We start from the raw sequence: 12,734 nt of genomic DNA, 5'->3' as shown, positions 1-12,734 counted from the left end.
TTTCACGATCTAATGGTAGAGGGTAATTTTTCAACATTGACCCTTGCAAAACCTTCTGTTCCAATTTTTCCCTTTCTTCCCCCCCCACCCCTTCTCCTAGATGACAGGTAGTCCAATACATGTTAAATATGTTAAGGTATATGTTAAATACAATATATGTATACATATTTATACAGTTATCTTTCTGCACAAGAAAAATTGGATCTAGAAAGAAAGAAAAAAATCTGAGAAGGAAAACAAAAATGCATATATATATATATGCAGGATGAGCAGATAGGAGTTACAATGGATAGAATGCTAGTCTGAGAGTCAGAAAGACCCAAGTTCAAATTTAATCTCAGATATTTACTAGCTGTATGACCCTGAACAAGTCACCTCCCCCATTTGCCTCAATTTCCCCATCTGTAAAATGAGCTGAAGAAGAAAAATACTGTTGCAGTATCTTTGCAAGAGAACTCCAAAAATGGAGTCAAGAAAAATTAGACATGACAGAAGAGTTTATCATCAAGGTGTTTTGTTTTTTTTTGTCATGGAAACATTTTCAAGGACTTCCAAAACCATTAGCAATCCAAGTTGACCAATGAAATCTTAAAACATTTAAAATAGGTTCCCCCGCTTCTTTTTTTCTTGTTTAGTAATAGATTTGATTTTTAGATCCATTTTGCCCTGAGATAATGGAACTATTACATTGATATTATTAAGAAAAATTTACAAAAATTAAGAAAAATTTACAAAAAAAGGACAACCTCTCAGATTTGTGGAGAAGGAAAGAATTTATGCCTAGAACTAGAGTATATTATGAAATAGAATTTTGATTATATTAAATTAAAAAGATTTTGTACAAACAAAACCAATGATTAGAAGGGAAGCAGAAAACTGAGAAAAAAAATTTACATCCAAGAGTTTTGATAAAGGCCTCATTTCTAAAATATATTGAGAATTGATAGAAATTTATAAATCATTTTCCAATTGATAAATGGTCAAATGATATGAATAGACAATTTTCAAACAAAGAAATTAAAACCATTTCTAGTTATATGAAAAAATGCTTTAAATCACTGTTGATCAGAGAAATACAGATTAAGACAATTCTGAGTTACCACTACTCACTTCTCAGATTGGCTAAGATGACAGGAAAAGATAAGGATAAATGTTGGAGGGAATGTGGGAAAACTGGGACATTAATATATTGTTGGTGGAGTTGTGAACTGATGCCATTATTCTGGGAAGCAATTTGGAACTATGTCCAAATGACTATCAAACTATGTATATCCTTTGATCCAATAATGTTTCCACTAGGCTTATATCCCAAAGAGATCATAAAGGAGGGAAAGGGACCCACATGTGCAAAAATGTTTGTGGCAGCTCTTTTTGTAATGACAAGGAGCTGGAAATTGAAAGGATGCCCATCAGTTGGAGAATGGCTGAATAAATTATGGTATATGAATGTTATGGAATATTATTGTTCTATAAGAAGTGATCAGCAGGATGATTTTAGAGAGGCCTGGAAAGACTTACATGAACTGATGCTGAGTGAAGTAATTAGAACCAGGAGAACATTGTACACAGCAACAAGATGATGTGATGATCAATTCTGATTGACGTGGCTCTTTTCAACGAAAAGATGATTCAGGCCAATTCCAATTCTCTTGTAATAAAGAGAGCCATCAGCACCCAAAGAGAGGACTGTGGGGAACTGAATGTGGATCACAACATAGTGTTTTCACTTTTTGTGGTGTTTGCTTGCTTTTTGTTTTCTTAATTTTTTTCCTTTTTGATATGATTTTTCTTGTACAGCATGATAATTGTGGAAATGTGTACAGAAAAATTGCACAAGTTTAACATATATTGGATTACTTACCATCTAGGAGAGGGGGAGAAGGGAAGAGAAAAATTTGGAACACAAGGTTTCGTAAGGGTGAATGTTGAAAACTATCTTTGCATGTATTTTGAATAAAAAAAGCTGTTTAAAAAGAAAGAAAGAAAGAAAGAAAGAAAGAAAGAAAGAAAGAAAGAAAGAAAGAAAGAAAGAGAGGCTTTGTCATCTTATTTACTGCTACACTTTAAGACTTTTGATACTTCACTATCTGACTTGAAATTATCTCAGTGAGTATATGACAAAAAAAACCATTCTGTATGTTGTCTCTCAGAATTTATGGTAGCCCCAGATCCCCCATGACATACTATTAGTTGCTTGTTAGTTACAAAGGCAAATGATTCCATCCAGAAGACTGAGGAGATAAGATATCGCTACATCTCTGGTCCTCTATGGATCATCTTGAACTTCATTATAGACTTGGAATCTCTCCCAGAGTCAGGAGGCCCTCATTCTGAAAGTAGACTAAATCTGACTAAAATGACCCGTGTGCAACTTATTCCATCACAACTGTTCCTCTGGGAAATATTCCAGCATCATTATCCTTCTTATACCTGACTGAGAAACACATTTAATCTTCTCTTTTGTCTTTACATATCATGTTGAGGTCATTGTCTACCACATTGTGCACCCAGATGGCCAGAGAGAACCATCCAGATGTTAGGGCAGTCCTTTTATAGTTTCAGGAATTACTACTAATCAGTCAATTAGCATTTATTAAATACCTACTATGTGCCAGATATTATGTTAAGTATTGGAGTACAAAGAAAGGCAAAAAACAGCCTCTGTTATCAAGGAGCTCACAGTTTATAATAGCTTTTTATTTTTCACAATACATGTAAAGATAGTTTTCAACATTCACTCTTGCAAAATCACATATCCCAAATTTTTCTCCTTCCCTTCTCACCTTCCCCCTTTCTGAGACAGCAGGTAACCCAATATAGGTTAAACATGTACAATTCTTCTAAACATATTTCCACATTTATCATGTTGCACTAGAAAAATCAGATAAAAAGGAAAAAAAATTAGAAAGTAAAAAACAACCAACCAAACAATAAAAAAGGTGAAAATACTATGTTGTGAATGAACTCACAGTTTAATGGAACAATCAGGACTAATCGTCTACCTTACTTATTGAGAATTTTATTTTAAAAATTACATTCTTACTAAAAATAAAATTATACTTCCTTTCCCCACAAGCCACAAGTTCTGTTCTCATTTCTTCTCATCCTTACAAGTTACTTCATTCTTCTAGCAAGCTACCTGGTAGTGTTGAAAGCTGTTCCAAATAGACTTGCTTCACATTCTAGAGTTAACTGAGACCAAATAGATTTATTTGTACCATTGACCAAAGCCAAACCCCAAATAATCCTTGAAGGTTGAAAGTTTGGTTTGGTTCCTTACCTAAACCAGCAATCCTCCTGGAGGCTAGGGAAGCAGACTGTCTAGTGGAGCGAGTCTGGTGGCCTTCTGCTCAAGCACCCCAGTGTATGTTATCCAGTGAATTGAGACCATTAACTTGAGAAAGCCATCAGAGATCCTCTTCTTCATACATATACTTCCAAACCCCATCACTTCCTTCATCAGTAATTAATGGCCAAGAGGAATTTGTGGTGAAGGGGGGACTTGGCTTCCAGTTGGTAACGCCAGTGTCTTAGGGACTGAGAAAGCTTTGGGCCAGATGGACCAGTTGGGGAACTTTTGAGAATCTTTGTATTCTTGAGCTTATTGCCTCATGAAGGCCCCTTAGAAAGAGGGCCACATCCTGGCCCTTGTTCAAGCAAAAGTTTAAGGGCTTAGCAGGAGTGCTGGCAGGTGGGGCAGTGCTTACACAGCAAAAGTGCCAGCATGCCCAGGCGTGCAAATACACCACTGGCAATCCTTATTTATAGTGGCTCGATTCCCAGTGTGACTGATTCCTGATCTCTGTAATTCCTTGGCTTCAGGGTCTTTATCTTGGTGGCAACCATGTTCTTGGTTTCCTGCTCCCCCACTGATGGATCCCCCTTGCTCTGTTACACTCTCTCCAGTGAGCTCTTGCATAGCATTTTCATAACCCCACCTGGCTTCTCTGGGACTACCACAGATTTTTGTGTTTTTGTGATTTGTTTTTGTTTTTGTGTTTTTTTGTTTGTTTGTTTTTTATGAGTCAGGTTTTCTTAGGTATGGCTACTCATTAGTAGATCTATCTTCCACTTGTGTAACTTTGATAGTTTTTTAAAGCATTTAGGAATGTTTGACCCTTACATCAACCCCTTGAGATGGAGGTATTATTATCCTCCTTTACAGATGAGGAAATAGAGATTCAGAGAAGTTACTTAATAGAGCTACTTAATGATAGATCTGAGATTAGAATCAAGACTCTTATTCCCGGTGGTTCTATCAGATTATGTTCCTTATAATGGTGTCCATTCACTTGAACTAGGAAGAGACAACATGGTTCCATGAAAAGAGCAGCGAGTTTGTAGACAGAGCACCTAGATAAAAATCTTACCTCTGACCTTTACTACCCATAGCAAGTGACTCCAGGCAAATCCCTTAAACTCTCTGGGACTCCGATTTCTCAATTATAAAACTAGGGATCTGACTAAATGACTACAACTCTAAATCCATGAGCCTAAAGTGGTATTCAGGATCCCAATTGTTTCTTGTTTGCCATATTACATTATGTTATATTATGTCATATTACATTATATGTAACATATGCTATGTACCAAGAACATGTAATGTAATATTATGTCATAGATTATATCATATAAAGTTGTATATCATGCTATATATCATATTATGTCATATCATATCATGTATTATGTTTGCCATATATTATCTCATCACTTATGTAATATGTCATTTATCCATATATATACTATATTAGATATATAATCACATTATGTCATGTTTATATCTTACCTACTTAGGATATTATATTTCTACTATATCTTAGCTTGAATATCTAAGTTATTATAACTCAAAAGTATATTACATTATCATGTCATATTTTATATACCTAGATTATTTAATAACTTAGATATATACTGCTTTCCTCACAACTTTCTAAAAGAAATAGTATGGTTATAATCTCCATTTTACAGATTAAAAAACTAAGGATTAATAGAAAAGTTAAGCTCAGATTCAGGGGGAAATTACTGATATGTGGCTAGTGATGATATAGATAAACCATTTTTATTTTTAGCATTTTTTTCCTGAGCATTTCTTTTTTAAAAAAAATTGAAGAAAAATAAATCAAATTGCTTACTGTGTCCAGGAGGGGGGAAGTTGAGGGAGAAGAAAATTTGGATATAATTTTTTAAATGAATGTTTGAAAATTTTTAAATATTATTTTTTAAATGGAAGAAAAAGTGATTTGAAAGTAATTATCCTGCTTAGAGAATAATGGATAGTGGGTATGACTTCCTACTTCCCCAAAAAAGTTTTGTTCCTATGTAAGAAATTGGAGTGATCATGCCTGTAACTCCTCCCCAAACCTCAAAAGTCTTCTAATCTATAGGTTTCTTTCTGTGGCTCCAATTATATATTTTTTTCTGTTTTTAATTTGCTACGTACCAAGAACATTTCGCTTGTATAGCACCTTTGAACTCTTTCCTGGTTTTTGTTGTTATTGTCTCACTCTCTCACGCAGGTTAAAAAAGCAATTAGATGCAGGAGATTTGACCTGTTTGTTTTCAACCCAGGTCATCAGTTCCACTTCCCCCTAGACTCCCGGGGGACTTCCCACACTAATGCCAGACTGGATGTGGACAAATGATAGGCTTTGACCCTTCTGTTATTCAGAACTTCTGAAATCGTGAGCCACCTTGGAGCTGGGATTCCAGACACATGCAAACACTACCAGCCAAACCTTTCTGTCTAATTCCTAAAATAAGATTCTTTTTCTTAGATTTTCACTCTTAAAGTTTGCTTTTGGTTTGTTTGTAGATCTGTTATTTGATTACACCTCTCAGCCAGCCAATCATCAGTTCTCCAACATCCCAGCCCTTCCTGAAGATATCAAAGGCAATTGCTTTCAGACTGGAAATAAGAGGAGCCATGAGTCCTTCTCCACTCCAGAACGATTTGGAAACAGCAGTTCAGGCTTCAGTTGTAACTCATACTCCCATGCTCCAGAGAAGGTGACTCTCCTTGTAGACGGCACTCGTTTTGTGGTCAATCCACAGATATTCACTGCTCATCCGGACACCATGCTGGGAAGGTAACAGGTTACCCCCAAGTTCGTTCTGTTCTTTAGAGTGGGAAGGATGGTTATGCTCAGAATGATACTAAAGCCAGCTCAAACCAGAACCAGTTGTTAAATTCAGTTAGAGCTTGATCTATTGTATTGTTGTCTAGACTTAAGAAAGTAATAAAGAATATGTTAATGATGCAAATTAAACTTAAAGGTATATTGAGTACCTGGTTGTTAAACATTTATTAGCAGAGCCCTGGTCATAGCTATTATTTAGTCTGTCTGTAGAAATAGTTACACACTTGCCTAAAGAGACTAGAAAAAATTAATATCAGTCTTTTTGAAAAATTATTTATCTGGGACAGCTAAATGGCACAATAGATAGAACATAAACCCCGAAATGAGGGGGACTTGAGTTCAAATTTAGCCTCAGACAACTAACACTTCCTAGCTGTGTGACCCTGAGCAAGTCACTTAACCCCAATTTCCTTGCTCCCCCAAAACCCCCTCTGTAACAGACTGATTCTGTGTATTATGTGTTGCCATGTGTTATGAGTATGCATTATGTGCTATACATGTATAGGCATGGAGGGGGTGTTTGTTCCCATACACAAAACCTGTGTCATTGAAGAAATTCCCTAAAAGGAAACTAAAATATAGTTATAATGGTAGAAAATAGTCCAGGAACACTAAGGCTTATTCTCTATCCACATCCAATCTCTTTTTCGGTAGGGGATTTGATCGTCATGGGATCATAGATTTAGAACTGAAAGGGGCTTTGGCAGTCATGAAGTCTAACCTTTTTGCTTTACAGAGGAGGAAACTGAAATCTACAGAGGTTAAATTATTTAAAGTTAAGTGATTTATGTTGAGTAATTTATCCAGGGTAGTTAGGAGCAATGCCAAGATTCAGACCCTGATCTCCAGCACTTCTCCCAGTACCCCTCCTCTCTGCTGCCCATGTTTAGTTGCTTCTCAGTCAAAGATGTCAGTGGTACCCCTAGGAGGATGTGCAAAGAAGAGGTAGTCCCTGTATTCTGTGGGTCAGGTGCTGGAATAGAGAGTGTAGCTTGTGGCTTCATGCTGTTTAACTGAAAAAAGGGAGAGTGAAACAAACAACTCCAAGAACTCAAGTCAACAGTAATTTACTAAGCACCTTCTATGGGGATAGCTGCTGTGCGAACACTGGTGATAATAAGAAAGGCAAAAATAGGCTCTACTTTCAGGGAACTCACAATCTTAAATGCAAATATGACAGTTGTCAAACAAGATTTATACAGAATAAGTTGTAGATATTCTTCAGGGTGGGGAGAGTCACTAGCATTAAAGAAAGCTGGGAAAGGCTTCTTGCAAAAGGTAGGATTTTAACTAAGACCTGAAGGAAGCCAGGGGAGATACAAGAGTGAGATGAGATATGTGGAAAACACAGTGAAAATGTCCAGAGCGGGGAAGTGGAAGGTCTTGTTGGAGGAAAAAGCGGTTAAGGCCTGGAAAGGTAGGAAAAGGGCAAATTTGGAAGGGTTTTGAAAGCCAACCAAAGAATTTTATATTTGATCCTAGGGAACTACTGGAGTTTATTAAATAGGATAGTGACATGGTTAAACCTGTTTGTTGGGAAGATTATTTTGAAAGTTGAGTGGAGTATAACTGGAATAAGGCAGGCAGGCTATGGCAACAGTCCATGGTGGTGGTAGTCAGAGAAAAGAAGGGAGCATATTGAGGGACAGGAGTTGGCAATAGGTTGGATATGGGGGTTAACCACAGTGAGGAGTTGAGGATGACAACAAGATTGTGAGCCTGGATAACTGGGAAGATGGAGGTGCCCTTCTTAGTAACAGGAAAGTTAGGGGACAGGAAGGGCTGGGTGGGGAGAAAAAGGTGGGGAGAGGGGAAGATGAGTTCAATCTGGAACATTAAGCCTAATGTTTTTACAGAAATCCAGATGATGTCCAGTAGGCAGTTAGCCACATATACTTGGAGGTCTGCAGAGAGGTTAAGGCTGTCAGTTGATTTGAAAATCATCAGCAGATCCGAATACAATTCTTCCTTTGCAACAACACCACCAACAAAATTCGGTTCTGCACATATATATTGTATCTAGGATATACTATAACATATTTAATATGTATGGGAATGCCTGCCATCTAGGGGAGGGGGTGGAGGGAAGGAGGGGAAAATTCCGAACAGAAGGGAGTACAAGGGATAATGTTGTTAAAAAAAAAAAAATTACCTATGCATATGTTCGGTCAAAAAAAAAAGTTATAATTATAAAAATTAATAAAAAAATTTAAAAAAAAGAAAGAAAATCATCAGCAGAGATCTGACTACAACTTCAGAATTTCTCCCACTACTTCTCACTGCCTCCACTTATGGCCGTAGTTTGTACAACCTGTCAATTAAAGGCAAACTTGTCTTATCCAACAAGGAAGATGTGCAAGAAAGATCCCTGAACTCTTTGTGAGAAAGGAGCTGAAATGGCCAATGTGAGATGTAGCTTTGCCCTGTTTTGGTTCAACTAAAAAGGGAGAGACAGACAGACACACACACATGCATAGAGTGAGAGAGAGAGACAGACACACAAATATACACACAAAGAGAGAAACAGACAACAGAAACCAAGACAGACATACACATGCTTAAAGTCAGAGAGACACACACACAAATAGAGAGACAGACAACAGCAACAGTCAGACACACACACATACAGAGATAGAGTCAGATAGATTCACACACAAACACATACACAAAGAGAGAAACAGACATACAGAAACAGAGACAGACACACACATATGCATAGTCAGAGAGAGACAGACACACACAATCAGAGAAAGAGACAGAGACAAAGTCAGAGAGATGAAGACAGACATATAGACAGAAACAGACAGAAAAACAGAGACAGTCAGAGATAGACAGACACAGACACACAAAGAGACAGAGACAGTCAGAGATGATGGACAGACAGAAACAGAGACAAACACCTACAGAAAGAGACAGATTCAGAGACAGAAACAAAACAGACACACATACACAGAGACAGAGACAGAGATTGAGAGAGAGAATCAGAGATACAGACAGACAGAGAGAGACACATAGCATAATCCCAGGAAAGCTTCCTTTGAAATTCCTAGAATGTCATTTGACATGCATCAACCCGAATCAAGTGACAAAGATGAGATTTCTCTTTCTGAGAAAGCCCTGTGGTTTCTAAGTAAACAATCACATTTTAATCTAGAAAAATGATCAGCTTTTTAAGGAGGTAGTTTGCCCAGCCAGACCACTGCTTCTCAGCACTTCTCAACACTGACAGTCTCCCCTGACTGCCAAGTTATGTGAAATTGAGTTTCTACCACCTGCTGTTTTGTTGGCTTCATTTAGGGTTCCTTTATTATCTGTTAAACTTTGTTAATAAATCATGTGCTATTTCTCCTTTTAAAGAACACTTCCCATAAATTTGTCCCCTTCCCTGTTTGCTCTCTTGCACTACAGCTTTTATCTTATTTTTTAAAATGTTTACATTTTTATACTACATCCTTTTCTAGATATAACCCCCCACCTTACCTCTTGAAGAAATAACTTTTTTCTTTTTTTCATTGATATTCTCCTTCATACTACATTCTGAAAAAAAAATTTAGAAAAAATGTCCCCACACCTGCCTTAGTTCTCTGTTTTCAGTTATAGTCATAATTTGGGGGTCTGATTAGCCTTGATGGTTAGAGCATCTATGAACTTTTTTTTAACATCTTGATAACTATATTTTATGTAACTGGTTTTTTTTTTAAATTTTTATAATATTATCCCTTGTATTCATTTTTCCAAATTGTCCCTCCACACACTCCCCCCGACGACAGGCAATCCCATACATTTTACATATGTTTGTGTAATTGGTTTTCTCTGTTATTCTGTGTATTTCATGCATTTGAAAATAGTATACTCAGAAAGGGTTTATATGCTTTTCCAATGCAAAAAGGACCTAAAACTCAGAAAAGCTAAGAACTATAACAAAGCATTAGAAGATTTAGTGCTAAACACCTGAATTATTTTGAGGCAACAGGTCTATTAGTTGGGTTCACGATATTAAACTAAAAAATGAATTTTAAAAATTCTGGTCTAAGTTGGAACATTTCATTTTCAAAATTGCCCAAAATTTCAGTACTCTTTTTTCATGCGTTTCATTATTAAATATAATTCCTAGATTGTAAAGGGAAAAAAAAGAAGTTTAGTGCTAAAAGCAAATTTAGAGATTACCAAATTCAGTGCTTTAATTTTATAAATGAATAAACATATTTACAGAGAAGAAGTAATTCTCCAAAAGCCATCCTTAATTCATATCAGAGCCAGGATTAGAACAGAGGTCTTCTCATTCTGTATACTTTTTATTATAACATGTTGCAATTGTAGGTGATAATCCCAGTCCTGGACAGTAGTCTTGTAAATAAACAGGTGCCTTTGGTCACAAGAATTGAGTGATGACACACAGCTTTGATTCAGTTCCATGACTAGAAAAATAACAAGTGTGTCTCCCCAATGGTGGAGAAAAGTTTTTAATTTCATGCACAATCACATGTTTATATTGTGTTAATGTTCTTATACACAGCATCCTAAAAGTTTATATTATATTTAAAACTACAGATTATCTCTTTGATGTTACTATATAGGATATCACAAATCCTATTGCAGTTACACTGTTAAAGCTTAACTTTAGTAGCTAAACTATTACTATATCTCTATGTCTCATTTAAGTTTTGTGTCTCCTCTGTCAGCTAATCATAATAGGGGACGGATAATTTTTTTGTAAACTGAACCCAGATATTTAATTTTTTTGTTTTAATAAATGAATCAGTTTAAACATGGAGCAAATTTAAATATTTCCTTAAACTTTTGAAACAGAACAAAGCTAGAATATAAAAATATTTCTTTAGGTTCAAGTTACTCCCTCTGTGTTGGCTAAAATGTGTTTTTCATTGGCACAGTGCATACCACAAAGCATTCCAACCATTTTAAGCATATATGCCAATGAAAGTATTACCAAAATATACTCTTGATGGTACAGCCCTAGTGTGAATGTGACATCTGCCAGTAACACTGTGAGCCTAGGACTGGATTAATTTTTTTTTATTAATTTTATAATTATAACATTTTTTGACAGTACATATGCATAGGTAATTTTTTACATTACCTCTTGTACTCCCTTCTGTTCCAAATTTTCCCCTCCTTCCCTCCACTCCCTCCCCTAGATGGCAGGCATTCCCATACATATTAAATATGTTATAGTATATCCTAAATGCAATATATCCGAATTTTTGTGGTTGTTGGTGTTGTTGCAAAGGAAGAATTGGATTCGGAAGGTAAAAATAACCTGGGAAGAAAAACAAAAAATGTAAACAGTTTACACTCATTTCCTAGTGTTCCTTCTCTGGGTGTAGCTGATTCTGTCCATCATTGATCAATTGGAACTGAATTAGATCTTCTCTATGTTGAAGATACTGGATTAAAGTCTGCTGATAAAATGGCTGGCTAGCTTAATGGGTTAGAATCTTTTTGTTGGGGACATAATAGTCCTGAGGTTTTCTTCCCTGTTAGATTGTGAATTCTTTGAGGACAGAGACTGATTTTTGCCTCTTTTTGTATCCCTAGTGCTTAGCATAGTACCCAGCACATTATTAGGCACTTAATAAATATTGATTGATTGATTGGTTTACTCAGAATTCTAGCCAACTGACTTAAAATGTGACATTTTATTGAAACAAAGACTAAGTAGAATTAATTAAGAAGAAGACATTGGCTCAGGATTAGAATCCCCCTAGCTTTTTATTCTGGCTCTTATTAGCAGTGTAATCTTGGAAAAAGCTATTTCCAAGGCTTGTCTTAACCCAAGTTTCCTCATCTGTGAATGAAGAAATTAGATCCTGTGAACTCTTTCAACTTGAAAATTCTATAAATCTGTGATTTTTTAAAGAGTTAGAATAGATAAGGGAATAAGACTCTTATTATTTATTAAAAATTATTCAGAGCTCATGTCCTACAAGATCAAGAGATCCTATAGGCAATTAATATCTCTCTAGAATGTGGTGTTTATTATTGACCCATTCTGTATGCAGAGCACTGTACTGTACTCAGGGGTGATAGAATGATTAGACCCCATCTTGGTGCAGTTTATTAAAAGCACATAGTCTTAACAAATTGCTGAGAAAAAAAAAGGTCTTTACCCACTAGACAACTGGGAAGATAATTGTTGGTGAAGGTGAATTGTTGGTAAATTAAGCTTTAAAAGATGGGAAAGAATAACTAAGTATGAATTCATAGGGGAAAAAAAAACACCAAGCATTATCAAGTATTTATTTTGTATGGAGCCCTATGCTGAATACTGGAATAGAAGAAGGGCAAATTACAAAATTGAGGTAGCCCTTTATTCTCATGGAGTTTATATTTTAATGTAGCATTTACTCTGGATCTACTCTCCCTAACATGTACTTCCCCTGGGCTAAGTTCTGAAAATAAGGCTGCCTCGTCTCTCTTCAGGGTTTTATGGGACCTTTAGATTTGGGGAAGATGGCTCTCTAATATTGTAACTCACAAGTCCTCACCAGTGTGCTTCCTGCATTAGTCATCCATTGATATGAATTAGCCAGATTTAATTCATTTTTAGAAATGGGCATTATCTAAGTTGGTTTATTA

The 12,734-nt window shown here is 36.0% G+C and overlaps 1 protein-coding gene across 2 annotated transcripts in view; it reads left to right on the top strand.

The window, feature by feature from the left end:
• KCTD20 (potassium channel tetramerization domain containing 20) overlaps window positions 1-12,734 on the top strand; it is a 74,590-nt gene that overhangs the window by 45,811 nt on the left and 16,045 nt on the right. For both annotated transcript variants that reach the window (XM_074311111.1, XM_074311112.1), the window contains exon 3: window positions 5,813-6,086. In XM_074311111.1, the coding sequence (XP_074167212.1) occupies window positions 5,813-6,086 (274 nt within the window). The remainder of the gene's footprint in view (window positions 1-5,812; window positions 6,087-12,734) is intronic.

The sequence above is a fragment of the Sminthopsis crassicaudata genome, chromosome 4 (assembly GCF_048593235.1).
Source record: "Sminthopsis crassicaudata isolate SCR6 chromosome 4, ASM4859323v1, whole genome shotgun sequence".
Classification (NCBI taxonomy): Eukaryota; Metazoa; Chordata; class Mammalia; order Dasyuromorphia; family Dasyuridae; genus Sminthopsis; species Sminthopsis crassicaudata.
This window is presented reverse-complemented; position numbering and strand designations above follow the sequence as displayed.